Below are 27,894 nucleotides of genomic sequence, written 5' to 3'. Positions count from 1 at the left end.
TGGCCCACTGTGATCCTCTGGTGAAAATACCAGGGCTTTTGAAAGGCTTTATAATTATCTGTTCTCACTGCTCCTCTCTTTGCAGTATACACATAGTAACTGAAAAAAGGAGAAAAAAAATACTCCAAGAGGGATCCACCTACACATGGGCATAGGTCAGGCACATACGTCTCATTCAGAATGATTATTTTTCTTTTGCAGCCGTCAGGTAGTATTTCCCACCATCAAAATCCAGCTTGTGTGCTCTTTCAGAGGGAATACTTATCGCAAAGCTGCAGCGCATTTTAATCAAGGTTCCCAGAGCAGTTTACAAGCATTAATTGCCTCTTAAGGACAGGATGAAGTATATACCCATTGTACTGATGGGTGAGCCGGGGCACAGGGAACCTAAATAACTGCAGTGTTAGTGAGCCAGTGGCAAAGCTGTGTTCAGAGCTTTGGTGTTTTTATTTTTGGTGCTGCTAAGATACCAAACCAGTCTTCCTTTCTTAAATCAAAAAAATGTTTTGACATCTTTTATTATATACTATATGGGAAATGCTGTACTTGCTCTGAAGCTGATGTAAACCTGTGTGAATTTGCTCTTGTTTTATGTATTTGCAAAGTGTGAAGGCCCTTGTGGCAGGACTTCCCTTGAATTCTGAACCTTATGCTTTTCTGCTGTCTTCTGTGTCTCCGGTAAGCCACTGGATCATCCCCAAAATAGCTCCCATGGCATCTGTTACTGATGTATCACTACACTGTGAGTGACAGAAAGAATTCCACTTTTCAGCAGTTCACTTGCTAAGTGATTCCCCAGCATGATACATGCTCTGTCTTGTATTTAATTATCTTTTAATTATCAAGGCAGCAGTGGAGTTGTGCATAAGAAGTGTATGGATCAATAAAAACAACTAAAAATTATGAAGGAGCTGACAGCCAGAGTCCAGCCATTCTTCAGATGTTAATTTCCATTTTCTGAAAAGTTTTTGTCTTTTTCTTGAGAACAACATCAGAAAAAAAAGATTTAAGTTTTTATTGTTTATTCCTAGCTTCTGATGATCATGCATACATTCTCAGTGCTTTGTGAGAGTTGGTGTGAGTGCTAATGAAAGTTTGTATTGGAGTAGTCCCTAAGAATATGATCATTTTTGCAAATTTATTAGCACCATGAAAGATTTCCAGTCCTAAAAAGTCTGCCAGCAAACATCATAATCCTGAGTGGGCAGAACCATGTGGTAGGTTTGACTGAGCCCCTTTGACAACTATTATCATTTATTTAACTGTATCTTTAGAAGCTGGGAAGCTCACCTTTGGTTTCAGAGGCATGCTGAAGCTCTCGCGCTGCATACATAGTGAGGGCAGTAGAATACCAGAGTGCTCGCTTGCCTTTAACTACTAAATAATGTGGTTGCACATGACACAACAAGAACAGAGGTATAATCCTGCCCTGTGAAGCAGGTCACATGTTTCAGGTTCTCTCTGTAATGTATGCAAAGTAGCTGCTTAAATCATTATGAGTGTGTAAATCACCATCTTCATAAACAATACCATCAAGGTACAGTCAGGCAACATGTCTCTTATGGGTTGACTGGAGCTGGAATTTCTTTCAGATGTTGAGGAGGTACGTCAGTGCATGTGAAGCAGATCTGTTGCTGCAGTGTGGTCTCTGCAATGTTTTGGATTTCTAAGATGAACATTGTTTAGGCTGCCTTCTTCACATTGAAGCTCAGTGAAAGGAGGAGGACATGAATGAGGCAAATGAGCAGCTTGTATGATTCAAGGCTTCCGTGAAAGATTTGCTCCTTCTTTTTCCTCTGACTTTTTAAGTCATGCAACTGATACCCATTTATTTCTCTGCATAAGTTTAGTAAGTATTTGAAGCTCCTGTTCCTATGTCTGTTGTGCATTTGGGGAGGAAAAGATGTGTTGAGTGGTGTGTGAGAATCCTATCTTCTGTTTTAGCCATCATTTCCCTGTATGGGTTATGACACTGTTTTTTCTGTTTTTCTTTAACATGCCGATGTACTTTCTGTAACTCCTAAGTAACACTCCACACCTCTTTAACGCAAAGCTGACTAGTTCAGTGCTGAGTGAAACTGAAAGCGAGACTGATCTTAAGAATCCTGCTGTACTTCTGCATAAAGTATAAATATGTGCCATTATCATTATTATTTATTTGTCATTGTTATTATTATTGGAGCTTGTATTTTCCTGGGGGGGAGGGTTTCAGAAGTAAGTGCACTGTATCATCATCTCCCCACCCTCAAATGTTGTATTTTGAATCACTTTAAATAGTTGTTTGGGGTGTCTTTATTACAGTGAATCATGTCTTTAATATCTGTTTTAAGCACACCTGTGCTGAGTTCATACTAAGGCAATGGACCCTTCTTTCATTTGCCATCATCTAGTACTTTTGCAGCATGTAAAATGCCCCTGGTTTATAAATACAGATAGGCGTTCTGTGCTGAAATCGTTTCCCTCAAATGTGTAAGGATCAGATATTCTGCTTAAAATGTGAATGCAGAGATGGTAACTCCATAAATGCAGTATATTTTCCTTTTGCTCAGAGATACTCTGAGTTACAATTATCCAACACGAATTTCAGAAGAAATACCAGTGAAATGGCACTGGTAGAAGTACTGATATAACTAAAGATGCTGGCAGCGGCGATCTGGTCTGTAAGTGCTACTGGAACATCGGTTTTCCTACTTCGTATATCCCTGCTGTGTCCTTTGGTGGTGGGAAGAAAAACACAAGCAGCACTCATCAACTTTCAGCACATGTGGAAACAAAGCTAAAGAGCAGTGGCATCCCCAATGCATTGGCAATTTGCTGAGAGCCTGCGGGCTGCATCTCATTTGCATGAAAAATGCGGAGATCGCTCCTGCCTTTATCTTGACCGGGGGAACGTGACTGGTACGGACAGCAGGGCCCAGCACAGCTTATTTTACCTGGATGCCCGTGGGCTGGGATCAGCTAGAGCGCCGCGGGACGGAACGTGCCCCTGCCCGGCAGGCGCGTCCCCGTGGCTGGCGGGGGCCCAGCGCAGCCGCCCCCGGCCCGGTCGTGCCCAGCCCAGCGCTGGCTGCCCCGAACTGCCTGCCTGGGGCTTACGGGACCCTCCGCTGGGCGTTGGCTGCTCGGTGGGCTAGTTTCTGCCAGGGCTTTTCCATCCAGGCCTGGATGAAGCGCTCCTCGGCGGAGCATGGAACTGCTTCTGCTCTGCTCTGTCTGGGGCTCCACGGAGTGCTGGGGGAGCCAAGTGCCCCGCACAGAAACCCTTTTGTGGGTTTTTGAAGCAGTTTGGTAATGAAAGACAAAAAAAAAAAAAAAAAAAAAACAAAACAAAAAAAAAAAAAAACCAAAAAAACCAAAACCAAAACCAAAAAAAAAACCACCAAAAAAACCAAACAAAAACAAAACAAAACAAAAAACCCAAAAAAACCCAAAACAACAACAACAACAAAAAAAAAACACCTTGTGCCTTTCAATAGAGATAACTGTTATCTCTTATAAAAGTCTACATAAGTGTAAGTAATTGCCTGCACTTGGCTCTGGTACAGTGGAAAAGCTGTGATCAGCAAACCCGCATTGTACTGGGCATGTAAGGGGAAGTTATTGGACGATACGGGACGTGTTGGCCTTAATGCCCGTCCTGCCTCCCCTGCCTTGTTTACTTTCTTTGCAAGTCTTTTCAAGGCTTAATAACACTGCTGAGGGCGGCGGGTACCGCGCTGGCTTGGAGCGACGAAAGTTTTCTTGGAATCGCCCTTAAAAATAAAATAAATGGAAGCCCAACTGTGCTGTGGCGTCAGTCCGGCAGCCTTTGTTCAGCGCTGAAGTTGTCTGGGTGCATGTCGTGAACGAGCATCACCGGGCAGCGCCGGTGGCGGGCACGGGGCGGGCTCCCGGGGCTCTGCCCGCCGCGGGCCGCGCAGGAAGGGGACGAAGCGGGGCTTCGCCTTCCCGCCCGGCTCCCGGCAGCCGCAGCAGAGCGGTCGGCCGGAGCTGCAGGCACTGAGTATGCCTGTGTCCGTGTGTCGGGGCTGCGGGTCACGTTTGCAGTCGCATGAAACGCTGCGCCGCGCAGCCGCCTCTCGCGTGTGTGTCCGCGTCCGTGTGCCAGCGCTGGCTCCCTTATCGCAGGAAGTGTTGCGGAAAGCAGTTGCTCCCTCTCTCTCTGCCCGGTTCCCAGAATGCGGTGATTAACCACTCTTCTCCCCGCTCTGTCACTGAGTGCTGGGCAGAAAACAGCAGTCACGGTTGTCACGCTCCAGCTTCAGGACAATCCTCTCTTCCTTTCTCTCGCTCTCTTCCCCCCTCTCTTCCCCATGGCCCTTCCCCAATAAACTCAGATAAACCCATTAGAATGGATATGGTCTCTTTCTAGTTTTCTCCTTCCTTCTAAACGCATTTATATACGCATATATACAGAAACATTTTTTATACTGTATATATATATATATATGTTAAAAGTAATATATGTATATGTATATATACCTAAACTCCAAAATTCTATTCCACATTCTGTAGTGATAACCCTGAAGCAAGTACAACTTTTGCTGTTCATAGGCTGTCCTTTTCAGGGATGTCTTTGGAAATCACTTTGTTGTCCACATTTTATGGGTACTTTATTGTAAGAAGGGTGTAAGTCCAGACATTTTGCATGGAAAAAACCTTGAAACCCAACAGTCTAGATTGAAAGGGAGATACCAGGAGAAATATATATTTTTTTAAATTTAATAATCTTGGAATTGACCTGTGATATTTCATTTAAAAATCCTGTCTTAAACTGATATATCACACTTTACTATTAAAAACCCATAGAATGGATGCCTTAAGAACTTTGCATGTTCAAATACTGTTTAATATCTCAGTATATAACATGAGTATGCCAAGAAGCCCAGGGACTAGCATTCCCTTTTGGAAAATTAATCCTTTAATATATTTGTTTCCAGATTGTGGTCTGCAGACACATATAATCTCGGTATGATACTGATCTGCAGTATCATGTCATCCATTTAGGGGTTTTAATTAAAAGTTTGGTCTGAAGGCTGCGTAGTGGTTCTCTATTATGTTTGAAGACAGTGGTCCATGATCCAAAAATTTAGGAATGTTCATTCAGGAGAATTAAGAGTCCTAGATCATTATATTTTGCTTTCATTTCATCCTGTAATTTTTTTTTCTCTACTTTCAAATATGATTAAAACCAATGAGAAAGGAAATATTTGAAGTGATTTGCAAAGTTATTTGATTTTTATAAAATTACATGGTGCGATGTGCTGCATGTGCCAAACTACAGAGAGACTTTTAGCTCCTAAATTAAGTACACTTTTTCTGTTCTGGTTTAAGCCCATTGAGAATTCTGCCAGTTAGGTTTTTCTCTTCTGTGATCATCTTGTGCATAATAGTCTGATGTTGCAGATACTTGCAGGAGCAAAGCAAAACTGGTAGCATCATGTATGTGGTTTGATTTTTAATTTATAGTATATTAAAGCATATTTCTATCCCAAAAGATGTTATAAGAAACTCCTGCAATACATATTAAAACAGTCGCTGGACTCCTAACTAATCTAATATGAATAACCAAGGTATGCAGTAATTAATGCTTAAAGACAAAAAAAGGTTTTCTTTAAAATAAAATAAACACGTATTTTAAAAAAATATTTAAGTATATACCTTTTAAAATAGGACATGTGGATTTTGATCAGTGTTAACATATAAGTCTACACAGCTTTAGATACTGTATGATGGTGTTTATTTATCTATTTGCTGCCAAAGGTTTAAGTAATGTCACACCACAGTCCTGGTGGAAATGGCTATCTAAACACCTGGGACTAGTTTGTAGAAGTGATAGAATTGGCTTCTGCCAGAGGCTTCCTGTGCTGGTGCAGTGACATTATTTTCTCCATTTTACATTCTGCTCAGTGACTCTCACTTTAAAAACTAAGATTATCAGAAACAATAAAAAGAAAGGCAACAGAAAACTTATTTTCCTTTTCCATTGTATGGATGAAAATAAAGTGTGCGATAATGAGCTTTGTTACCTCTAGAGGTGATAAACCAAAACAATTGGATGAACAATGCACAGTGATCAACTCACGTGTAATTCTTCGTTTAAATTAGTTTTTAATGCAAAACAGGTTTTGTAAATGTCTTCCCCCCGCGCCCCCCCCCTCCCTTCCTCCAGACCTTGGGCATCATTGAATTGATGAGCAATACTTTAAAGAGATTTTTAATGACTCCTAATATAATTCCAGCTTTCATAAACCATAAAGAAACTTTCTTACCTAGTAAATATGATACATGGAATGAAATCTGTACTATGTATCAACATAAAACCATATGTAAACTCAAAAGATGATGTTGAGCTGTGTAACTGATTAAGAGCATATAGCTACCATGTACGCAAGTCACTATCCAGGGAAAGACTCCTTTTGATAAAACTACTACTTGTTAATAATTATTTCATGAGTTCTCAGTTTTCAGAACTATTGTGGAAACATATGTAATTTCTTTTGACCTCATTGTATGTGTATGTTGATGTTTTTGGCCTGCCAGTTTAAATCACAATTAAAACTATCGATGTGTAAATTGCTGTGATTAAAATCTATATTAATGTAACAATCAGTGCAAATAGTGCAATGGATTTGAAATATGTTGTGTACTTGTTTCTCTTTACTTTCTGAGGTATTTGGCACAAAATCATATTATTTCTTTAAATCAGTAATGTGTTGCATTTATTGGATGGTGCATGGCAGAAATAGAAGTGCTGTTTTCAGATTACCTAAATATTTTTGTATTTTCCAAATATCCCCTAGCTCTGGGGTATTGTGTAAAGAGAAGTTCACAGTAGTTCATAGTATATTCTTCCTACCTTAGTCTAAAATCCTGAGCAGATTTTTCATCCTGATCTTCAAATGCTGGGACTTGGAGAGAGTCAAACACAGTTACTTATGTAACACAAGAGAAAATGCCAGGGAGGATTGAGTCCAGGGATTGGAGTTCTTAATATCTTGAGCAAAGGCTGTGGAAATAAGGATGTATGTTTATATTAATTAATTACAGAGCATTAAGAAAATAAGATCAAATCTGGAAGACCTCTTGTAATTAATCATGGCTTTGCTGGAATAGTATCTACCTCCGACTTCTCCAGTGCCTCTTGTGATGAAGGCTGGATGATACTGTGGGGCTGAGTGTACAATGCTTTGTGCTCAGTCTGCTCATGGGGTATAAAACAGTGCCAGATTAAGATCCTGGACTATCAATAACAAGTATTTAGCTGAGAACTATTATCAGAAAAAAAAAAAAAAAAACAAAAAACAAAAAAAAAAAAAAAAAAAAAAAAAAAAAAAAAAAACAAAAAAAACCAAAAAAAACACCAACCCAAACCAAAGTTGTCACAGCTGTGTCCTTTTAAGGTCAACACCAAAAAGACTCTTGTCAAGTTGACAGAGGGAGATGACTTACTGATGTAACCCAAGGCAAAAGAGATAAGCAATAAAAATAGTGTTACATTTCTGTTTGATGGAGTGACTTCTCCTGACAGCTTACAGAGAGAACCAAGCAGAGAAATGCACACAGTTAGTTGCTGTGACAGTGAAGCTGATAAATCACATAGAAATTTGATTGTGCCAATTCCACTGGGTTTTGGAGCCTGAATTTTGCTGTATTTAATAAGGAGTTACATAAAGTCATCAAAATATACCAGACCTTAATTTCACTGGAATAAAACTCCTTTCTACCACGTAAAAAGGTAAATATAAATGGATAGTTTATTTCTAATAGTGCTCTTATTCAGCATTCATATGTGGATGTAAGGAAACAAAAAATTGATTAGACTTCCAGCATTCAAGCGGTCTTTTTATTTGGTAGAAAGATATGCCAAAGATAGGATTCTCACTTAGCAAAGGAGGTTCCTGGGTAGAAGGGGAATTTACCTCTTTGTCTGGACCAGTTCATCACCATTCCATGTGATTTCTGTATGGTATGGCTGGTTTATTGTGCATTTGAAACATGTTTTATAGTCAATTCTTTATAGTCAATGTGAACTAATAATTGCTTTCCTAATGTGAACTCCTGTGTAACACAGTGCACCAAATTCTAGCTAAAGCATAGCTTCTGCTGTGTAATAGAAAATCTGAGTATCATTAGCATAGCTGACAGAACTACAGTTTCAAAGCATTTTAATGACAAGGAGGGCATTATAATCCTCCTCTGCATGTATCTTAATGAATCAGTTTGCTTGCAATAATGATTTTACTTTTCTGAAGATAGCACTTATATTTCCTGCCACATAAAGATTATTTTCTCCTGAAATCTTCTTTTTCCCCTTTCTTCTTTAAAAAGGAAATTTTAATAGTTCTTTCAAGGCCTGGCTTATTTTTGTTACTCTGCTCTGTCAGGGATGGCTTTGTGTTCCCTATGTGCTGGCAAGGTGAGCTGCAAGTGTGCAGAAGCCATCAGCCAGGCCAGGAGTGTGGCACCTGCCCCAGGACCTTCAGTATGGTCACCTGCCCTGTTGTCCTTCTGTGTGATGAGTAGATACTGCTTTGGTATGGAAGTTTTTTAGGTGTATGTGAGCCTTTCCTGGCTTGTTCCTAGTGCTGGTTCCAGTGCTGGTTGAGTTTGCAAAGGCAGAGAAGGGGATGGGAGCTGAGCTGTCCAGAGGAGAACTGAGCTCCTTTAATCCAAGCCTGAGTTGCCTCTGAAAGGCACAGTCTGACTGGCTCCCTGCCAGCCCTGGGGTGTGAGCAGGGCATTTTCGGCCAGTTTGGGTGCAGGGAGAGGGAACACAGAAGCCTGGGCCCGCAGACAGTGGTGAAGGGATGGGCAGCATCCGTTCAGGTCCAGTAGGGCTTAAGCCCATCATAAAACTGCCCATTTGGATTCTGGATCCTGGATCCTGGATCTGCCCATGGCACCCTGCCCTTGACTCAGTGCCAGCTCTGCTCCTGATGAGAAATATAACCAGTTTTCCTTTGAACTTTGTCAGGGTTACCCTCTCCTCTGTGTGCTTAGTGGTGGAAATCTTAAGTCTTTACGTTTTGTCACAAGCAGAAGCAAAAACATCACTATATTTAAAGGGCAAAAAGACCTTCATGTATTATGTCAGGCAGAAACAAAATGCTGGAAGGGACTGCCAAATCAATGATTATCCATGAGCCCTGTTCTAGCAGACAGTATGTACTGCAAATAAATAAATAAATAAATAAATAAATAAATAAATAAATAAATAAGAGTACATGTTTAAATGCATTTCAGTGCAGCAGAAAGAAAAAAAGCAATAGTAATATAATGTGCTAGCGTGGAAGAAGAAACTTGGAACAAATGGCTTAGTATTTACACAGCTGAACCAAAATAATATGTGAACGTTGGTCAGGCCCAAATGAGCCCCATAAAAAGCTTTTTAGGAATTCTAAGAGTTGTGTTGGTCAGTTTGACCACATCACACTTCTCTGTGTAGTCATCTCGGTTTTGGCATTCTGGATTATATGAGGACAGGGGTGTTGCAACAATCTAGAGAGATGTGGTAGTTTCAAGAAGGAGCAAGGAGACAGGTAGTATTCTTTCCTCATTGAATTTGAGCAAAAGGTTTATTTTCTTCAGTAGAGAGAGCAGCAGGTATCACCCATTACCTGTTTAGTTTCATCCCAAGAGATTAAGTTCAGTTGAGAACTGTAACATGAAGACTTTTAATATTTTGTATTATAAAAAAAAAAAAAAGAGAGTTTTTTTTTGATGACCAGCAAGGTATAGTCTCAAAATGCCTGAACTTGATCTATCAGTCTCTATCAGATCTCTACAGATTCTGTCTGTAGACTGCTGTCCTACTCAGACTTCGTGCCTTGAAAATAATTTTACCCATATGTTTTCCCCACTTTTAAATGTAGCTCTGTTAGATTCTTATGGCAAAGCAGTGTTGGCAACCCTGGGTGTGTCTTTTGTGAAACATATGCACAGGGCTTGAGCATTGCCTTCTCATTGCATTTTTAATTACTAAACTGCCTTCAAAATACAAAAAGAATGTATAATGCCTGCTTGAAGTATGGTGCAGTCAGACATACAAGTGACTGGTAAGACAGTAGATAGAAAGGATGTTTTTTTTCACAAAAGATTTATAATGTTACAATTAATTCCTGCTGCCCAAGTAAGTAACACCTATCTTGTATTTAGGTTGAATGCAGAAGTGTGTTTTTAAAGTTATTGGCCTTAAAGGGAATGCAGAAGGTCACTATGAAAATAAAAATATAAAAACAAAAATGATAGAGAGAAAGTGTAACTTTTGCCCCAACTGCTTTTGAGGAAACAGTGCCCTCGGCATGTACATTCTCAAGGAATAGTAGTAAGGCTGTGCATACCCTGAAAAATGGATTTGTGTATGTTGTCCTGAAGTTCTGTGGGAATTGTGAGCAATGGGTAGCTCTTTGAACATCAACCACAGTATGTAATCCTTTTTATGAAGTGACCCACCTTTATCCTAAAATTAGGTAGAGTTTTTCTGCCTTGACAGCGTCTGCTGGAAGGATGTTTCATAGCCTCACTGCTTTGTCAGTTAAAACCCTTCCTTCTCATTTTGAGCCCAAAGTTAATCATGGCTAGTCTATTTGTTCTTATGCCAACTGGATCCTAAGCTTTTCCCTCCCTAATGTTTACCTGCTGCTAGCAATTGTGTTTCTAGTCTAAATGAGCTGCACTTCACATGTTCATAAAGAGAAGAGCCACATCTTCCATATCTTCATTAGTTTTCATTAAAATTAATCTTTCTTGAACATTTTAAAATTCTTTTCTTAATGCAGTATCATCTGTGACATCATTGCTTACCTGTTTATGCTCAAATTTTTGCCTGTGATTTAAGGCCTTCTAAAGAGTGATTGGGACTGGTTTATATTTGTTGTCTACTACTGTATTGTAGTCTTTAATTTTTTCCTCCTTCAATCACTGTTAATAACGTGTGAGGGATTGTTATTTCACAGAGCTTGCACTCTTCCCTACTAGTTTTCACTCCCACTTTCAATACAATTTTCAGTAGTTTTCTGTATATCTGTACTTTTCTAGATTGAAGATATCATAAAATTTTGGTTGTCATTCAGTTTCCTTAGTATTTTCTGTATAAACACTTGAGTATTTGTCTTGTTAGCTCATCTGTGATGCAGCTGTTTGAAATATGGCTTTTAGATCCTGATGGACTGGTTCAAATGGAAAGAAGTGATTTGAGAATAGTGTAGAAGTGTTTCAGTCTCTGCTTTGTCATTTGGCCTCAAGGCCAGGCTCACTTCTTGATGAGTGTTACAAAAACAGTGTAAACATAGCTGTGATATGGCTGTTTAGGAGTGGGAGTGATTAGTGTATAATGTTGATTTTCTCTGGACACAAAGGAAATTATGAGACCATGTTTACTTGCCTAACCATAGGTCTGCTGCTCTTATTTTAATCATCTACTATTCTATTTAAGGAGAGAAAAAAAAAGAAATAATAATGAAAAAATAGCTTTATAAACTAGAACAGAAAGTGTCCCTTCAGTATTGCTGAAAGGTGGAGTGCTTGTAGGAAGCATAAGCCAGTGCTAAGCAGTTGCTGATTCTCTCCTGCAGACCAGACTCTGTAATTCTAATCTGCTGGATGGCGCATGTTGCGTTTTGTCTGTTCGCTTGAGTTTCTACTGATGGAGTCCAAAATGCTTCGGAGAACGGTGCCAAACCAGATTTTCTGACACGCAGTCAGGATGTTGCCAGGGTAAGCATTTGGAGCTGGGAGCTGCAGAAGAGTATCCCACAGTTCGGATGCACCCACAATCTGATGTTGGATTTTTCTCATGTAGCAAAGCAAATAAAGTGCCAGGCTGTCTGCTTCAGAAATGCTGACTGTTGCCACAGTATCTTATGCTGATAGACTGCTGTTGATTACTCTTTTGAGTATTTGAGAATTCATTTTCTATCAGTGTTTTGCAATAATTTTCTTCCTTTAACCTTTGTATTTATAATTACAGGAAGCAGTTTAACTGGCAGTGAGAGGTGTCTGATGCTTTCATGTGGCTTCACTATTTCCAGCTTGTACAGCATTGCTATGGCAGTGTGAGCTTGCACATGATCTTCCTTTTGCTCATCTTGATGTCTAAACCATTGACACTTTCTCACTTCTTGAACCCCAGTTACAGTGGTCACATGCCAGTTCCAGTACAGCCTAAGTTGTATTTCATTTTTGCTGAGTTCAAAGATCGAATTTTCTTGTGATGTTGTGAATTCAGAGCAAAATGCAGGGATCTGCAGAAAATTATTAGCAGCTGGTTACCTGTATAAAGGACACAGGTTAACTTGAAGGGCCTGTGTGTGCAATTAAATATGTGTACTTACCTGTACTTCCCTGACTTTATGCACTCTTTCTGCAGTTGAAATAAAAGGTGGTGTCTTTTCTGTTTTGATAGATCTTTTATAGTGAATGTGGATGAAATGAACAGTTACAATGTTCATTGTGTTCCTATTGTTCCTATTACCCACATAGGTCTTTAAAGAAAGGAAAAAAAAGAAAAAAGGACATTTTTAAAATCTGAACAAATTTTAACTCTACCTGTGATGCATGTAGCATGGGGTCTTTATTCCACTACCTCCAGTGGACTTGCCATTTCTCAGTTTATAGGATGTTTCCATTGCCGATTTTAATATTTTCATAAAGTTTCTAAAGTCCGGTCCCTCATGCATCCTCATTTCTTTCACCCAAATCTTACATCTCATTATTTTTGTGTATTTCCAGTGATTTACAGTCATGATTCAAATTGAAACATAATGAGACATTAGGCATTGATATGTCAAGCTGTTAGAAAGACGCAAGGGAGATGGTAATTTTCAGTAATTTTAGAGTCTAATCAAGTGTGTGTTTGTTGCCCAGATTACAATGTACTCGTGAATTACTTGAGTTCTCTTTAGCTCAGAGGCCAGTAGAGTTCTACGTAGATAAAGTTCAGTTTGAGCTTAAGGAGCCACGTTTTTTTCCTCTGGGGTTTGCAGCTTCCAAGCCCCCACTGTTTCCCACATCAGAGTTTGGAAGCGAAAAGCAGCAGGTCAGTGCCCACATGGTGTTTCAGGCACCCCAGCACAAGCAGACAGACCTGCAGCCCCGCCGGTGCTGTTGGTGCTGTGGGAGCGTGTTGCTGCCACCTCCGTGCCTAACCTTTAATTATCCTTGATGCTGTGAGTGTAATGCAGACTTATTTGTGCAGCTGGCGTGAGACAAGCGTGCCATCTTGTGAACAGGCAAAATGGGAGCTACTGTGGATTCTGCTGTGGGCGCATGAAGCGTGAAGGTTATGAGCAGAGCTGTTGGGTAGTTTTGTTTCATACTCAAAGGAGATCCAGAGCTTCAACAACTTAGGGTGTAATAGGATGGGAAATCAAATTGATTCTTTAGATCTGGGAGTCATAAAGAGAATTATTTTTCTATTAATAGGCCAAGGCCTGTCAAGATGATACGGGGTTCAATGACAACGAGGTTATTTTTTTTAAAGGAGAGACTCGAGTCTATGTTTGGTTTAAGCAGTAGATTTTGATGCTGGAGAGGACCCAAGTACTTCACGTACTTCACAAATACACTGGTTTACTGCAGTCTCTGTTCTTTAGGTCATATATGCATATATATGCTCATCTTGTTATCTACATACAATGCTTGTACAAATGTCTTCTGACATTAAGGTTTTTATCTGTGATCTTGGGCTGTTCTCATTACTCATAAGAAGAGAAGCCACGGCCAAATTATGAAGATAATTTCTAATTTCTCTCATGTATTCTTATTCTTTCAATACATACTGCTTAACAAAAGAATTGTTTGAGATGCTTAAATTTAATTGGCTGTGATTTCATCTCTGTCTTCTTCAAAGGAAGGCATCTTTGCTGTATAAATCCGGTTGTACCAGATTTCAGGGGGGTAAGAAATTTATAGCTAATACTAATCCCTAAAAAATTACTACATCTATTGTGAAACATTCTCTACAGAATTGTCACAGTTTTGGGGTCCTGTATCAGTTTATCAAGTAATTTTAGAAGTTAGATTATCTCTTGACTGTTAATGGTACAAAGATCACTTTTGCAGCCTTATGTCTTGTTGTTTATCAGATGAAACTGTTACAGGAGTAATTATTTACTCTTGACTAGTCCCATTTTGGGAAGAATTTGCATGCGGATATGTGGATGAAACATTTATCTCTTCTTGAGTTGTTTGAAAAAGCACTTGTGGATGTTCTGCAGCTATTCGTAGACTCGAAAATTAGAAGCAGCCCTAACTTGGATTGATTGTCATGGGGAGAGCAAACAGCAACAGATTATTGATGGGCAGCAGCTAGATGAGCAGAACGACATGATCTGTACTCAGCCAACTGGCTCACATTTGGCAGTCCTTTTATTTATGAGTTGTGGGTATCTCACCCCATCCGTGTTGGACTCTCAGCTTCTCCACCTAATTGGCTGTGTTAATTTGTAGCCCACACCTTCAGATCTCAGGTACATCCCAAATTCCTTTGCACAAGTTGCAACATTACTTCAAAGAAGGTACTGTTGTAGCCTCTGCAAGTAGTTTTGGGACTTTTTTTAGACTCCAAAATGCCAGTGAACCCAGAAGTTGCTTTAATAGTTGCTTTCTTTATAAGTGAAAACACGGCAAAAGCTTTCACTTTTTGTGGGATACATCCCAGTGCAACAAATCAGCTCAACATCATTGCTGGATATTTCTTAAAACTAGTGAGGTACTGAATTGGAAATTGAGGTGGCATGAAGGCAGCTCTGAGGAGGAAGACAGGAGCAATGTGGTAAGACTTGCTTGAGTACATGGGATTTTTGAGAATGGAAATTAGTGTAATCTATGGTTGTACCTCTCTGTAACCTTTAGAGAGGTAGTGATATATATATATATTTAAGGAACATTCAGGTGCATTATTTCTGGAAAAGAAATATAGTGCCTAACTTATTTTAAAATATATCTTCAATAGGAATAAAAAAAACTGTTCACTTCTGTTTGTCTCTGCAGACTGAAGATTTCTACTCTCATTGGTAGTTTCAGTTTCTGTCTATATGTTGCTGCGTGCAGATTCTGCCACCTATGCTGTACTGGTGTTTCTGAAATTACATATTTACCTACCAGGGAAAAAAAATTAAATCTTTTTTTTGTATGTATTTTATGATCCTGGCAGATTACTGATGTTTAAATTAAATTTCTGATGTCTGCATGGTCCAGGCTAATGTGAGGGCTTTTGGCACCACCCCTTAGTGCAATAAAGAATCAAAGCCAGTAGCATAAGAAATCTTCTATCAAAAGCTGAAAGCTAGATTCATAAAATCACTTATGCAGGCATTATGAAATTTTCCCATGGAAAGTTTATGTGGGAGTTTGGGAAAAACTGATTCAAGAACAGCATTATTTGCACTATATATATTCATCCAGCAGTCAGCAGGCTGGCGCTGGCATCCCTTGCCAGTTTTAAAGGGTTGCCAGCACTCATGAAGCTGCTGCAAAGCCACATCAGCAGAGTATCAAGGAGTCTTCTTATTCTGCGCCCTCCTTCCCCCTTTTCAGGGGTAAAACAGAAATCATACTTGAAATGGGTAAAACAGAAATCATACTTCTCAGTGAATGCGTGTACTCAATTCTTATGGCTTTCCGAAAAATGCCACTGTTTTAAAGCCGTTTCATAACAAATTACTGAGGTGGAAGCGCTGCAAGACTAGCTTTCTCATCAGCATTTCACCTCATTTCTCAACTTCAAAAGAAAAATAAGAGATAAAAAGGGCAAATAATAGACAAACCACTCAGGGTGAATCCATTTGCATTCACTTTGGTCTTTTTTTTTAATCTATTTTACTTTGGATTTTTTTAAGAAAGTGGCTCTGTTTCTCAGTCTGCATGAGGACTATATGATATGTGCCGCAAGAGAGTCTTTCCTTGTTAACAGGGATGATTTGAAAGGCAAGGTAATTCACCACTGCTTTGGCTGGAGCTAATATTGGGCTCCAACATCAGTTCTGTAATTTCTGACAAATGGCCAAGGTTTCTTGAATAGGCACAGCTTTCTGTTTTGTGTAGGGAACACACAATCCAGTCTTTTGTTGTGGTTGCCACTGCTGTTGTTTCTCCCCCATTCACAATGGAGAGTGGGGTTATTTGTGCTGAGTGGAAAAACAGTGCCAAAATTCTGACATGCTTATGTTTAATGTGATTTTAATTTTTGTGATAGCCATAAACAATAAAAGAGATTTTGTAATATGGATCCCCTGTATCCTGATCTCTAAGTCAAGAAGGCATATTGGTGATGAAGTTTTATCTGTCACAGGCATGTCAAGATGAGCGATTGCTGGCTGATTCAACCCAAATGTATAGGAACTGTTTATATAGAGATTGCCAAACAATTTCCATTGCTTTTCTTTTTATCTAAATTCTTGAATAAATTACTAAATAAAATAGTCTGTGTTTGGAATTTATGTCTGTGGGATATATGGAAACTCACAGCATGAGGGGGGAAAAAAGTTAAAATAGGGAAATATAATAGTTTTGTAAGCTTTATGTGAATATAGGTACATCATATATAGACTCAAGGTTCAATTTGCTGATCAAAGCATCCAAATAACTTTGGATTTAATAATGTCGACAATGAATGCTAATATATGGAAATTGAAAAGCATGGAGCAACAATAGCTAGCCACGCTTACCAGTATTACCCTGCAGCAGGTAGATTTACATTTTTTTGTTTTGTTTTGCAATCACAGTTTGGAAAATGTGTGTTCTTTTTCCCTTCTTCCATGCTTCTGAATGTGGGTTCTCCTGAACAAGCTTAGACAAGATTCAAGCTAAACAATAGGGCAACATCAGAACCTTTGAAGGCTCAGTTTGGATAGGTACCCAAAGCCTGAGTCTGCTTTGATGTATGTGGGCTCAACTCCGGTTGCCCTTGGTTGCCCTCTCTTACCTATGTAACTTGTGTCTGGAAACTCTTGCCAATTTTTTTTTTTTTAAAGAAAAAAAAAACATTAAGGACATTTTTGCAAACTCATGTTCATCCTGATTCTGGTCTGGCTGGAAAAATACTACAATAATGCCCTTACTGGTGATGATTTAATATTACTGTTTTAGGTCTAGCCTGTAGACTTCTGCCGCCTTCCCAGTTTCTGAAATTTCAATCCTGTTTCAAATGGGAGGATTTTGCCTCTAGTTGGAAACAAAATTATTTGAACTTTTCTGGAATGCTAGCCAAAACCATCCTCTATCTCCCTTGCATCTTTTCCTCTTCTCCCAAGTAATTTATGGTTCCATTTGACTGAGGTTTTGGGCAAGGGAACTCTGATGTCTTTCATATCACAGACCTTACCTGGCAGAAAGGGACAGCACATCTCAGACTTGCTTCTCAGTCAATGGGGCTTTTGCCATTACCTTCAAGGGAAATAGGATCAGTCCATTGTATTCTTAATGCAAAAGAACAAATGAGTCATTTCTTGTACCCATACCTGATTGCTCTTGCCTAGGAGCCAGGAGGTCACCTTCTTTCCTCACTCTTCATCTGAAGGTAGCACTGTGCTTGCCTCTGCCAGTACACTCAACTCAGATTCAGTTCTGAGTCATTTGCAAACCCTAAACTCCCATTGTCTTCAAAGGACATTTGGATTACAGAGAACACTGAGTTTACTCAGGCTGAAAAGAAATTGAAACATATGAGATTGCCACACCTACTAGAAGAGTTTGGCAAGACGGTGGTTGTTTGCCCTAAAGACAAGATGAACAGTGGGGATGTGATAGATGTGCCCACAGCCCAGGGGGTCTTTGATTTTTACTAGTACAAGATTGAGGGAAAACTCTACTCCACTGGCATAAAGAAAACTCTAAACACTTAAAATATTTCCTTTTTTTTTTTTTTCAGATTTAGATTGTAGAGTGAGAGCTATTAGAGGTCACTGATACTAGGATCATTGCAGTGTTGACATAGATACTGGTTACTGGTCACTTTTATTGGATGTGGGGGTATATAAGACTTCTTTAAAAACAAATTGTAAAATTTTGAGAGATAATTAAGGCCTAGAAACCCTCTTACTCTTCAGAAAGTAAGTCGCTGTCTTAAGAAATGAGGATTAGGAGCAATTTATTTTTCACAGAAGTAGGTGATTCTATCCAAAGGCAGTTGAACTTTCTTTGAAGGATCTGGTATCTCCAAAAGACAACACAAGACTAAATGGACCTCTGGTTTCATCTAATAGGGAATGTTCTGCATCCTATAAAGTGTAATGACAGATAATTAATAGAATAATCAGAAGATTTGGATAGGATGGCAGGCAGGGCTCTCACAGGAGGTGTCAGTTGTGGCAGAAGTCAGTTATTTTATTGCGGTAAGCAAATCAGGCTGGATTCTCTCCATGGTGCAGTAACAGTAGATTGGGGACCATGTAAAGCAGCATCAATACATAAAAATTCAACTACTTTTAATATACAAAGCTGAGTTTAGATAAATGCAGAACAGAGAAGCAAAGGCATAATATTCTGTGAAAGTGCAGCCTTTTAATGCTGTTTTGGAGACTAATTTACATACAAATAAAATATCAGCTTATCCCATAACTGTCTTGATAAATTGGAGCACTTAGATTTTTGCATGAGATGCTCCTTCTGTACCTTAACAAATTACGGGATCTTGGCCTTTTTCCAAGTGCTAGGGTGATGCTTTCTTTACTGAAATGCATACAGGAGAGGGATAGGGACCTGGACATTTAGAGAACCCAGGTTCAGTCACTAGCCAAGAGCTCTGCCTGCACGTCACCTTGAACACTTTGAATTTTTAATTTCTCTGTAGATAATTTTATTTATCCATAAAATGGCAGTAATGTTAGTTTTCCTGTTTCACAAGCTTTGTTGAGTTTTAATTAGTTGTCATGTGTACAGAGTGCTTTTAGGTGCTTGATTGGAAGTGAGGGCAAAGTGAATCTTGCCTTGTTGGGCTCTCCTATCCTAGATGGATGGCGGTGAAGGGCAGGTAGGAACAAGCTCTCTACAGCAGGCTAGTAAGAAATGCAGAGCAGCAACCTGCTGTGCCCAGAGACTTGTAAATAAAAGCAATTTTAGAATTCTTCATTTTGGTTGCAAGATAGGATACAATTCTCCTTCATGTCACCTCTGTCACTTCTTTAGACAACATCACCTTTTGATTTCAGTTTCTCCTGAAAGTGTCTGTGTGATTACCCCAGGAATGAGCTTAAAATGAAATAAGTGCCTGGAAGTAGGCTTAAACAATCTATTTTGAAATGCCACTCCTAAACTCTTTTGAAATGACCAAGTGTCTGCTTTATACCCATAGAAAAGGTTAGATTGATTCCAGTGGCTAGATGATTACTGATGTGTGCTGTGCTCTGAAGCATAAGGTAATAGAAAAGATCATTGTGAATTAATTCAATGTAAATTAATAAGAGATTTACCTGATGAGAGTTGTTTGAAGGTGATGGCACTTTGTAGCTGAACAGGATTTAAGATGTCCAAAAGTGCACCTTTAGAGATTTGAGAACGATCGATGTTGGGAAAGTGAATGTAAATGGGAAGGAGCAAGCTTGAACAGACCACGGCTCTTCTCACTTGTCTCTTTGCTGTAGACTTTGTGGGGAAAAAAATTGCAAACAGCCCTCGGCAAATTGGTGATCAGGGGCTAAACTGAAGACCTGAAAATGCAAAGGAGTAGGAGAGGAGGAGAAAAAACAAGTGTTTTGCTATAATGCTGTTCTACTAATACGATATTTTCTTCTTCTATTAATACATGGCTTTCTTCTTGCACTTTTTAGATTGATGAAGCTATCATAATTTCAGTGGAGCATGTGGAGTATAAAATATCAAACAGATGCATTTTGTCCAAGTACAATGTCTGATCCTGCCTAATTTTACTGATACGAGGAATCATGTTCTACCTTAGCAATTTCAGGCAGGAAAGAGTGGACATGCAGTTTGAGGGCTTGTAGAAAAACATGTATAGATTAAAAACTCCTTTGGAATTAACTTGTCAGTTGCTTAGAGCTGTAACATATTCTGTCTTGTATGGTGTATGAAGACACTTGTGCCAAAGCAGAAAGGAGTTGGTCTTGTTGAAGAGGCAGTTGCTTGTCATTAAGCTTATTCTGCCCTCCCATGGTTTAGGGCCTGACTCTTGGGTTCCTTACATAAAAGGGGTTGTTCTTTCCTTCCCTTCTCAGCAGAGACAAGTTAGGGAGGGCAGTGTATTGGTTGTTTACTGGCAGGCTTGCTCTGAGAGCCATGAGCAAAAGTGGGAGAGAAGCATCGTGTGTGACTGTGTCCCAGCCAGAGATGGTGGGGATGTGAAGCTGTACCTCTCTTTTCTGTCATTTCATTGTGCAAGTGTCCACAAGGGAAGGTAGTAGGGCAGCAGCTTTGGCCAGTCCTCTACCATTGTGTCTGAGTCTGGGGTAGTTTGCATCTAATGTAGTCTAATTTTCAGTAATTTCAGCGATTTCACCTGGAGTTATTTCCAGTTATTTCACCAGTGCTATTTCCAGGTTGTTTTTTTTTTTTTTTTCAAACACTTATATTAGAAAACATGGCATGTCTTTGAATTGTGGGCTGTAGTAATGAGCTTGTTAACTTTCTGGTTGTGCTGGGCGCAGGTCTGGGCCAGCCCGGCGGGACAGGCTGCCGAGGAGGGCTGGGTGCCGGGTGGCTCCCCAGGGACGGGGCCGCTGCCGAGACGCTTTCACAGAAATTCAGTCTCAAAACAGGAGTTTGCTGGCCTCGGAGCTTGTGTGCCTTACAGCTGCTCCGTTGTTGTACAGAGAGTAGGGAGGAGGCTCCGGATTGATTAGGACTTTATGTGCTTGATAGAAGCCGGCACTTTGAACACTTAGGGGTTTTTATATGAAGAACAGCAGACAGTCTTTGTAGTCTATTTATGTGTAGTAAACTGGGTTTTGTTTTGTGTCTTAAGTTTTTTTTTTTCTGTTTTTCTTCTTTTTTTTCTTTTTTTTTTTCTTTTGTGAAAGAAAAGTCTAAAAAGGAGAGAAATTAAAACCACAGCATCATTTTCCCATGCAGCTATAGCAAGTATCCTGCGATCTCACATGACTGGCTGTCCTGCTGGAGTGGAGTGTGGGAAGGTGTCAAAATATGTCTCTCAATCTCTCAATTTTTTTTTTCTTAAAAGGGAAAGCCATATGAATGCCAAAAGCACTGCTCCCTTCTCTAGCCCTGCAGTAACAAACTACATGAGTGTATGTTATTAAGATGATAAAGATTAAATTTCTAGTTACTAACATGCTATCACAACAGCAAAGGGGGAAAAAATCTTGAAAAAATTATGAAAATTAGTCTGATGGTCTCCTTTTAATAATAAGATCAGTCCCAACCCCAACAGACAGTGTAGGCTGGAATTCCACAGGGCTTTTTTGTGGTCCTAATGATTTTAATAATACTTTGTGCTATGTAGCACCTTTCATTAGAGGATCACAAAGTGCTTTACAGTCACTAATTAATTGAGCCTCACAACACTCCTGTGAGATAGGTAAGTATTACACATATATTAAGCTGAGACACTGAGAGTTAATGATTTTTTGCTGCATTATTCTGGGAAAATGATTGATGTTCAAGCGCTGTATGTGCATTATATGTCTTTGTGTGGGTGTGTAATATATATGAGTGTAAAAGTATTAATTTTACTATCCCTTGACAAAGATGTCCTACTTGAGCCTGTTGAATATAAATGTATATTTTTGTTTAACTTTTTGTTGCTGCAGTGTATTGACTGATAATATAGTCTTCATATACCCTTGACTCAGTTTGCTCTTTGTTTGCTTGTGCATCTACGTGTACAAAGATTAGTCAGTGGTATCTCATAAAATTCAAACGTATTTCTAGATGGATTATTCTGTTAAAAAGAGCATATGACTAAGATCTGACCTAAAACCTGCAGCACAAGCACCAGGCAACAACCATTTTGTTGCAATAGGCAATAGCTTTGTTGACAAGCCATCACATTCAGTAAAAGTAATGAGCAACAACAGTGACCTGCTGGGGAGCTGGAGATCAGCAGGTAATTAGCCATTATCTTCACAACTCTTATGAAACTATTGATTACCAGAATTTGTTTTTTCTTTTTCTTTTTTTTTTTTAAAGAAGTACAATAATCACTATGGTAATTCATTATCCTGAATTACAAACTGATTTTAGCAGAAGTTTTTTTTTCTTGGGATAAACTAATGTGACTGACTATTGAACATCTGTATCTTGCAGATGTATGAACCACACAGAGTAGCCTTGGCTGTTTTTGAGGGAAAGCACATATAGCTGCAACCTGGGCCTTACCCAAAATTCCCTCAGCTCGAGAAGTCCTTTCATTCACATCAGGCTTAGTAATTCTTTTATTTTGGGCAGATCACTATTTTCAGTGCTGAAAAGGTAGTTTGGTCCCAAAGCCTGTTCTTCACTTGGCTTCTTTACTAGCACCCAACAAATGTGCTTACTATTGCGATGGCACCGTAGAGATGTGGGAAGTTGCCTGCTAACAAGGAAAGTAACACCTTTAACTAATTTTGTTTGAAGTGGAGCACAAGGCAGCCAGCAGAGGTTAACTTACAACTGCTGATGGAGTAATTTAGATGACATTAACTATCCCATTAGGCCAGTCCCATGATGATGCATGTGAATTTTTAAGACTCTTTCTACAGCTCATTTTCAACAGTTACTTTAAAGTTGTTCTAGACTTTGTGTTTGGTAAACATTAGTTGTGAGATATTTTTTTGCCTTTTTGTGTGAGTGCATGTGTGTGCAAGAGCACGTGTGTCTGAGGAGAAGAGAGCTATGGGATTTCTCATGTTTGAAGGAAATAGAGAACAGCAGACTCTATTTGTAAAGTGTCCAGTAATAGATGCATGGGAATGTACAATAGGTATAATAATGTTTTTAAGTGAACACCATATTTTGAATGCATAATTTAGGAAGGAAAACCTTTTTTTTTTGTTTTGTTTTGCAGATATACAGATCAGCTCTCAAAATGTCTTCTGTGTCTTCCGTGCATCTTCTAAGACAATTGCATTAGCCCGCCTGCTAGTTGACTAATAGAATTAATAATTGTAAAAAGCACTCTAAAGCCACATGCCTTATGAAGTCAATGCTGGGTATGATTTTACAAGTATGTGATCTATTTTTTCAAGTGAAATTGTTAACCGAAAACGTTCTTGGCACACAATAAAACATTGTGCAATCTGTTATTTGTCTTAGAGATAATAATTTCAGAGTGGCTATATTCTTTCTGTATCTAACTTATGACTTGCTAGGGGATGGTTTCTTCAATTTAGGAGTATTGCAAATGTAGTTTTATTTACATAATACATCTCTGAAAAATGATAGTGGTGGAATTTCAGCAACAAAAAATCCCTGTGTTTTTTCTTACCATCCCCTTATGTGGATATCAAATAAATGACAGATGATTTTTCAAAAACTAAAAGAAGAAAAAAAAGGGAAAATGCTTTTAAATTCAGCTTAAGGAAGTCAATGTTATCTTCTTTCTTCTTTCCTTTCTTTCTCCAAATGTAGACTATTGCATGAAGAAACTCCATTAGACTGATACGGTTTTGTTTTTCCCCCCTCCGTTAACAACCCAGACTCACAAATGTATTGGGAAAATTAGAACTAAAGTAGCTAGATCTACTGTCCAGTTAGCCTGTATAGAGTCTAGATTTTTCTTTTCTTTTATTTAAAGGGACTTTTTTTCTGTCCTTTTCTCTGACTCTCTTCTGTCAGTTGTCATGAAGATAGCAAATCTCTAAACTTTCCTTATCTGCCAAAAATATCAGTAACAAAAACATTTTAGAACATTGCATTTAGACTTGTTTAATTTTGACTGAGGTAACAGTCATGATGTTTACTTTCTCAATTTCTGATTTTTCTTCACTGCGCAGTCAGGACTTCTTTCTCTGTTGTCTGCCACGAATTGCATTTAAACGGAAGTTATTTTAAAAATGGTTTCAACATGTAACCAGGAGAAAAGTACATACTTAGCTGAACACCTACCAGAGATACTCATAGTTATTTTTAGTGTGTGTTAACCAAGAGCATTCATGGAGTCTCACAGAGAAGTAGCACTGCTGAAAGGTTGACAAGTATCTTTATACCTTGAATTATATATGTGTGCATGTTGTTTTAGTAGGCTGAGTCTATATTGTAATAGTTCTCTTACCATAGCAGAAAATATCTATTTTCTCTGAGTTCTGAGTGACTTCATGGTTCAGAAGTTATTGGGGGAAAAAAAAAGTCCAATTTAGTTCATACATCACCTCGTAGATGTAGTTGATATTAAAGAGAAGACATTTGGTTGTTGCACTTTGGTTCCCAAGCATACGTGTCTTCTACAGTAAGGAATCGCAGTAGGCATTTAAGAAACCTATTAGGACCACACAGAGTGTCAAAATTTCTGTAACATGAGCTGGCATTCTGTGTGAAAGCTGCCTTGCTGTAGCCCATGCTGCCTGTGGATCAGCTCAACCACAAAGACAACTGAGCCAGCCCAAGACACAAGTTGAACATTTCCACTAAGAAGTTGTCTGTTTTTATCAACAGAGCATATAGTGCCCTTTCATGTGGAGCAGATGTAAATAAGGGGATGTACAGATGCCTGTTCTTTTATTTTTAACCTCTGTCTCCAGCCTTGCTTCTCAAAGTACTGTTTTGAGAAGGTCGTCCACAGCTTTCAAAGGTCTGGATACAGCACCATTTGGAGCACATCAGTGCTGCTCCCAGAGTCGCCAGGTGGTCCTCTCTTGGCAGAGCAATGTATATCTCCAGTACCTCTGTAGGGCCGGGCCAGGGCTGGCCTGGGAATGGGGGCTCAGACTTGTCTGTAGCTCACATCTCATGTGTGGTACTGCAGGCTGCTGCCACCAGACCACACACAATTTGGCAAAGAGAAACATCCGTCCTTGTATACAGCATTGGCAAAGATTAAGACCATAGAAAAGTTGGGGCACATCTGTCTTCTGCCCATAGTTAGCATGTGAACACAAATGGATCAAACCAGCTGGTGATGAATATCAAATCCAGAACCACACAGTTGAGAGAGCAGGGGAGTTTAATATATATATTTTCTCTTAAATAGAGTGGGGAAGGTGAAGTGGATGAGGAATTGTACTTAGTACCTACAGAGAGTGTTTGCTTGTCCTTCCATAATCTCCCCCATTCAGAAAGCAGCTAACTCATTAGTGGCAGACTCCCCCTTTCTCTCTGATCCTTATTGCTGTCCTGTCTCAGCTTTCTTGAATGGATCCTGGAAGTGTACTTGCAGATTTAGCAGTAGTGGCTATGTCTGCATGGAGGACTGAAAGGTTTGGCTGATGAGATCCATGTGGATTCCAGGTGTTTTCAGGGCAGATCCTGGCTCAGCCACACAGTGATGTCAAATGTCTGGATCCAGGCCTGTAAAGTTTTATTGACAACGGGTTTCCTAATAAAGTTAGTTTTTCTTTGTTTGGCAAATAGAACTAATTACATGAATAATGGACTGTGGGGCCAGACTGTAGAATATCCGTATAATCCTGTTTGAAGTTTATGGGCAGAAGGAGGGAGAACTTTTGCTATAGGGAAACTGATACCTTCTTAGGAAAATACTTTCTCTGAAACCTCAATTACTTACTCTTCCAAATCTGTTTTCTTCCTAATAATTTGTTTAAGTTCTTCTTAAGATTATGTCTTTTAGGTCTATTTTTGCAAACCTATGTTATATGTGGGTGTACTGTGTATGAACATTAGACTTTAAAAGTTTATTTTTCCCCTTAGTTTTCTAAAATTATTTTAAAAGAAGCATTAATTTAAAATACTTCCTGTCGGACCATTATCATCCCAAAAGATAATGAAACTTGCAATTCACTGATTCTCATGGAAGTGTCTTTTTAGGTTTTCTACAGTTCTCTTTTTAGTTAAGCTTAGTCTCAGTGTGCTAATTTTTTAAAAGTTTTCTGCATAGCTTAAAAACATGTTCAACAAAAATTTTCTGAAAAGTTGATGTACTCAATGTATTCATATAGTTCAGAATGCTTTTAAAAGTGTCAGGTTTATAATCTGTTACATATCTTGTATATCTTGAATAATTCTATAGGTTTTTTTTTTTTTCCTTTTTTTTTCTTTCTTTCTTTTTTCTCTCTCTTTTTTTTTTCCTTATTTCTTTTTCTGTGGTAGATATGGTCCGGAAAAAGAATCCCCCTCTAAGAAACGTTGCTAGTGAAGGTGAGGTACAGACCCTTGAGTCTACAGGTACTGAAAGTGAAGAGTCTGGAAGGAAAAAAGAATTTTCTGCAGAGCAGATGCAAGAAAACACTGACCAGGGTGATGCGGCAGAGTTAAGTAACAAGGAGGAACTTTGCATGCATGTCCAAGAGCCATCTTCCAGTGTTAAAAAGGACTTGAAAAGCTCAGTGCTGAGTGAAAAGGCTGGCTTCAATTATGAAAGCCACAATAAGGGAGGAAATGTTCCATCCTTCCCTCATGATGAGGTGACAGACAGAAATATGCTGGCTTTCTCATCTCCAGCTGTTGGGGGAATCTGCGAGCCCTTGAAGTCTCCTCAAAAATCAGATGCAGATGACACCCAAGATGTGGTCTGTACCCCGTCAGGAGATGCAGCGGAGACAAATGAGGAGCATCAGATGTCGCCAAAAGCTTCAGATGAAACAGTGCAAGTGCAAAGTGGTCAAACTGATGGCCAAGGCTCAAGCCCGGTCCCCATGGCCTCAAAAAACCCACAAGTGCCTTCAGATGGGGGTTTAAGGCTGAACAAATCAAAAGCAGATTTGTTGGTAAACGATAATCCAGATACAGCGCCTCTGTCTCCAGAGCTTCAGGACTTCAAATGCAACATCTGTGGGTATGGTTACTACGGGAACGACCCCACAGATCTCATCAAACACTTCCGCAAGTACCACCTAGGACTGCACAACCGCACCAGGCAGGATGCTGAGCTCGACACTAAAATTTTGGCTCTCCACAACATGGTGCAATTCAGCCACTCCAAAGACTTCCAGAAAGTCAACCGCACTGTGCTTTCAGGGGTACTGCAGGACATCAATTCCCAGAGGCCTGTCCTATTAAATGGGACTTACGATGTGCAGGTTTGTATGCTCCCAGCCTCCCCACTTCTGCCCACTGCCTTCTCGACTGCAAAGCCAGATCTTGCAAAGCCTGTCCTACCTGTGTGATTACTGTATCTCATATAACCTGCCTAAGCCTCTAGAACCGTTTTGGTCTATTTTAGCTAGGCTTTCTGCAGGTCTGCCAAATGTCTTGTACAGTAGAGGAGTATTTGGCTTTTTGATCAGTGACATTTCTGTGTAGGGTTTAGTCCTTATGGTAATCAATAGCAAGAGATCTTATTCAGCAAACAGGCAAATGGCTGAATTGTTAATCATATGTGAAGGATTTACTGTCACGGAAAGAAAAGAGCAAATAATAATGAAAAATAACAACCAGATAGACAAAAGACAGCAGCTGGAAATTAAAAATGTAATCCTAAATTATCAGCTGCTGGGAGTCAAGATTTGGCTTATTGATTCTTTATTAAGATAAAATAAATGGCAAGTCTTGGCAGCTCTGAAGTTGTCTAGTGCCAGAAAAACAGGATACACAATGGATATTTAAAACATTTCAAAAAGTAACAGTAATCCATGCTGTCCTTCATATTAGTAAGCCTGTAAGAAAAGGATTATTGCCTCAGTCATTCTCATCTAGTTGAAGTAGGAAAAAACCTACAGATACTGCTGGGAAAAAAAAAAAATCTTATTTTTACCATGAAAGAGTGAACTTAAAAGTTTTTCATGGACTCTTTGTTAGTTTCTCATCAGCTAGTATTTAATTCATTTTAAAAAATTGATGGTACTTTAAAAAAAAAATCTTTGGATTGAACTGCTGAGAGGTACAGTA

General features: G+C 39.2%; 1 protein-coding gene across 6 annotated transcripts in view; it reads left to right on the top strand.

The window, feature by feature from the left end:
• The window catches only part of TRPS1 (transcriptional repressor GATA binding 1), a 214,197-nt gene that overhangs the window by 16,621 nt on the left and 169,682 nt on the right, over positions 1–27,894 (top strand). For 4 of the 6 annotated variants that reach the window (XR_008430109.1, XM_053938829.1, XM_053938821.1 and 1 more), the window contains exons 2-3: positions 22,961–23,119; positions 26,158–27,086. Coding sequence is in view for 5 of the 6 variants with exons in the window: in XM_053938829.1 (XP_053794804.1) it covers positions 23,083–23,119; positions 26,158–27,086 (966 nt within the window). In the remaining variant the exon portion in view is untranslated. The remainder of the gene's footprint in view (positions 1–22,960; positions 23,120–26,157; positions 27,087–27,894) is intronic. The other 2 variants (XM_053938811.1, XM_053938816.1) reach the window with 2 other exon arrangements.

The sequence above is a fragment of the Vidua chalybeata genome, chromosome 1 (genome assembly GCF_026979565.1).
Source record: "Vidua chalybeata isolate OUT-0048 chromosome 1, bVidCha1 merged haplotype, whole genome shotgun sequence".
In the NCBI taxonomy this organism is placed as follows: Eukaryota; Metazoa; Chordata; class Aves; order Passeriformes; family Viduidae; genus Vidua; species Vidua chalybeata.
This window is presented reverse-complemented; position numbering and strand designations above follow the sequence as displayed.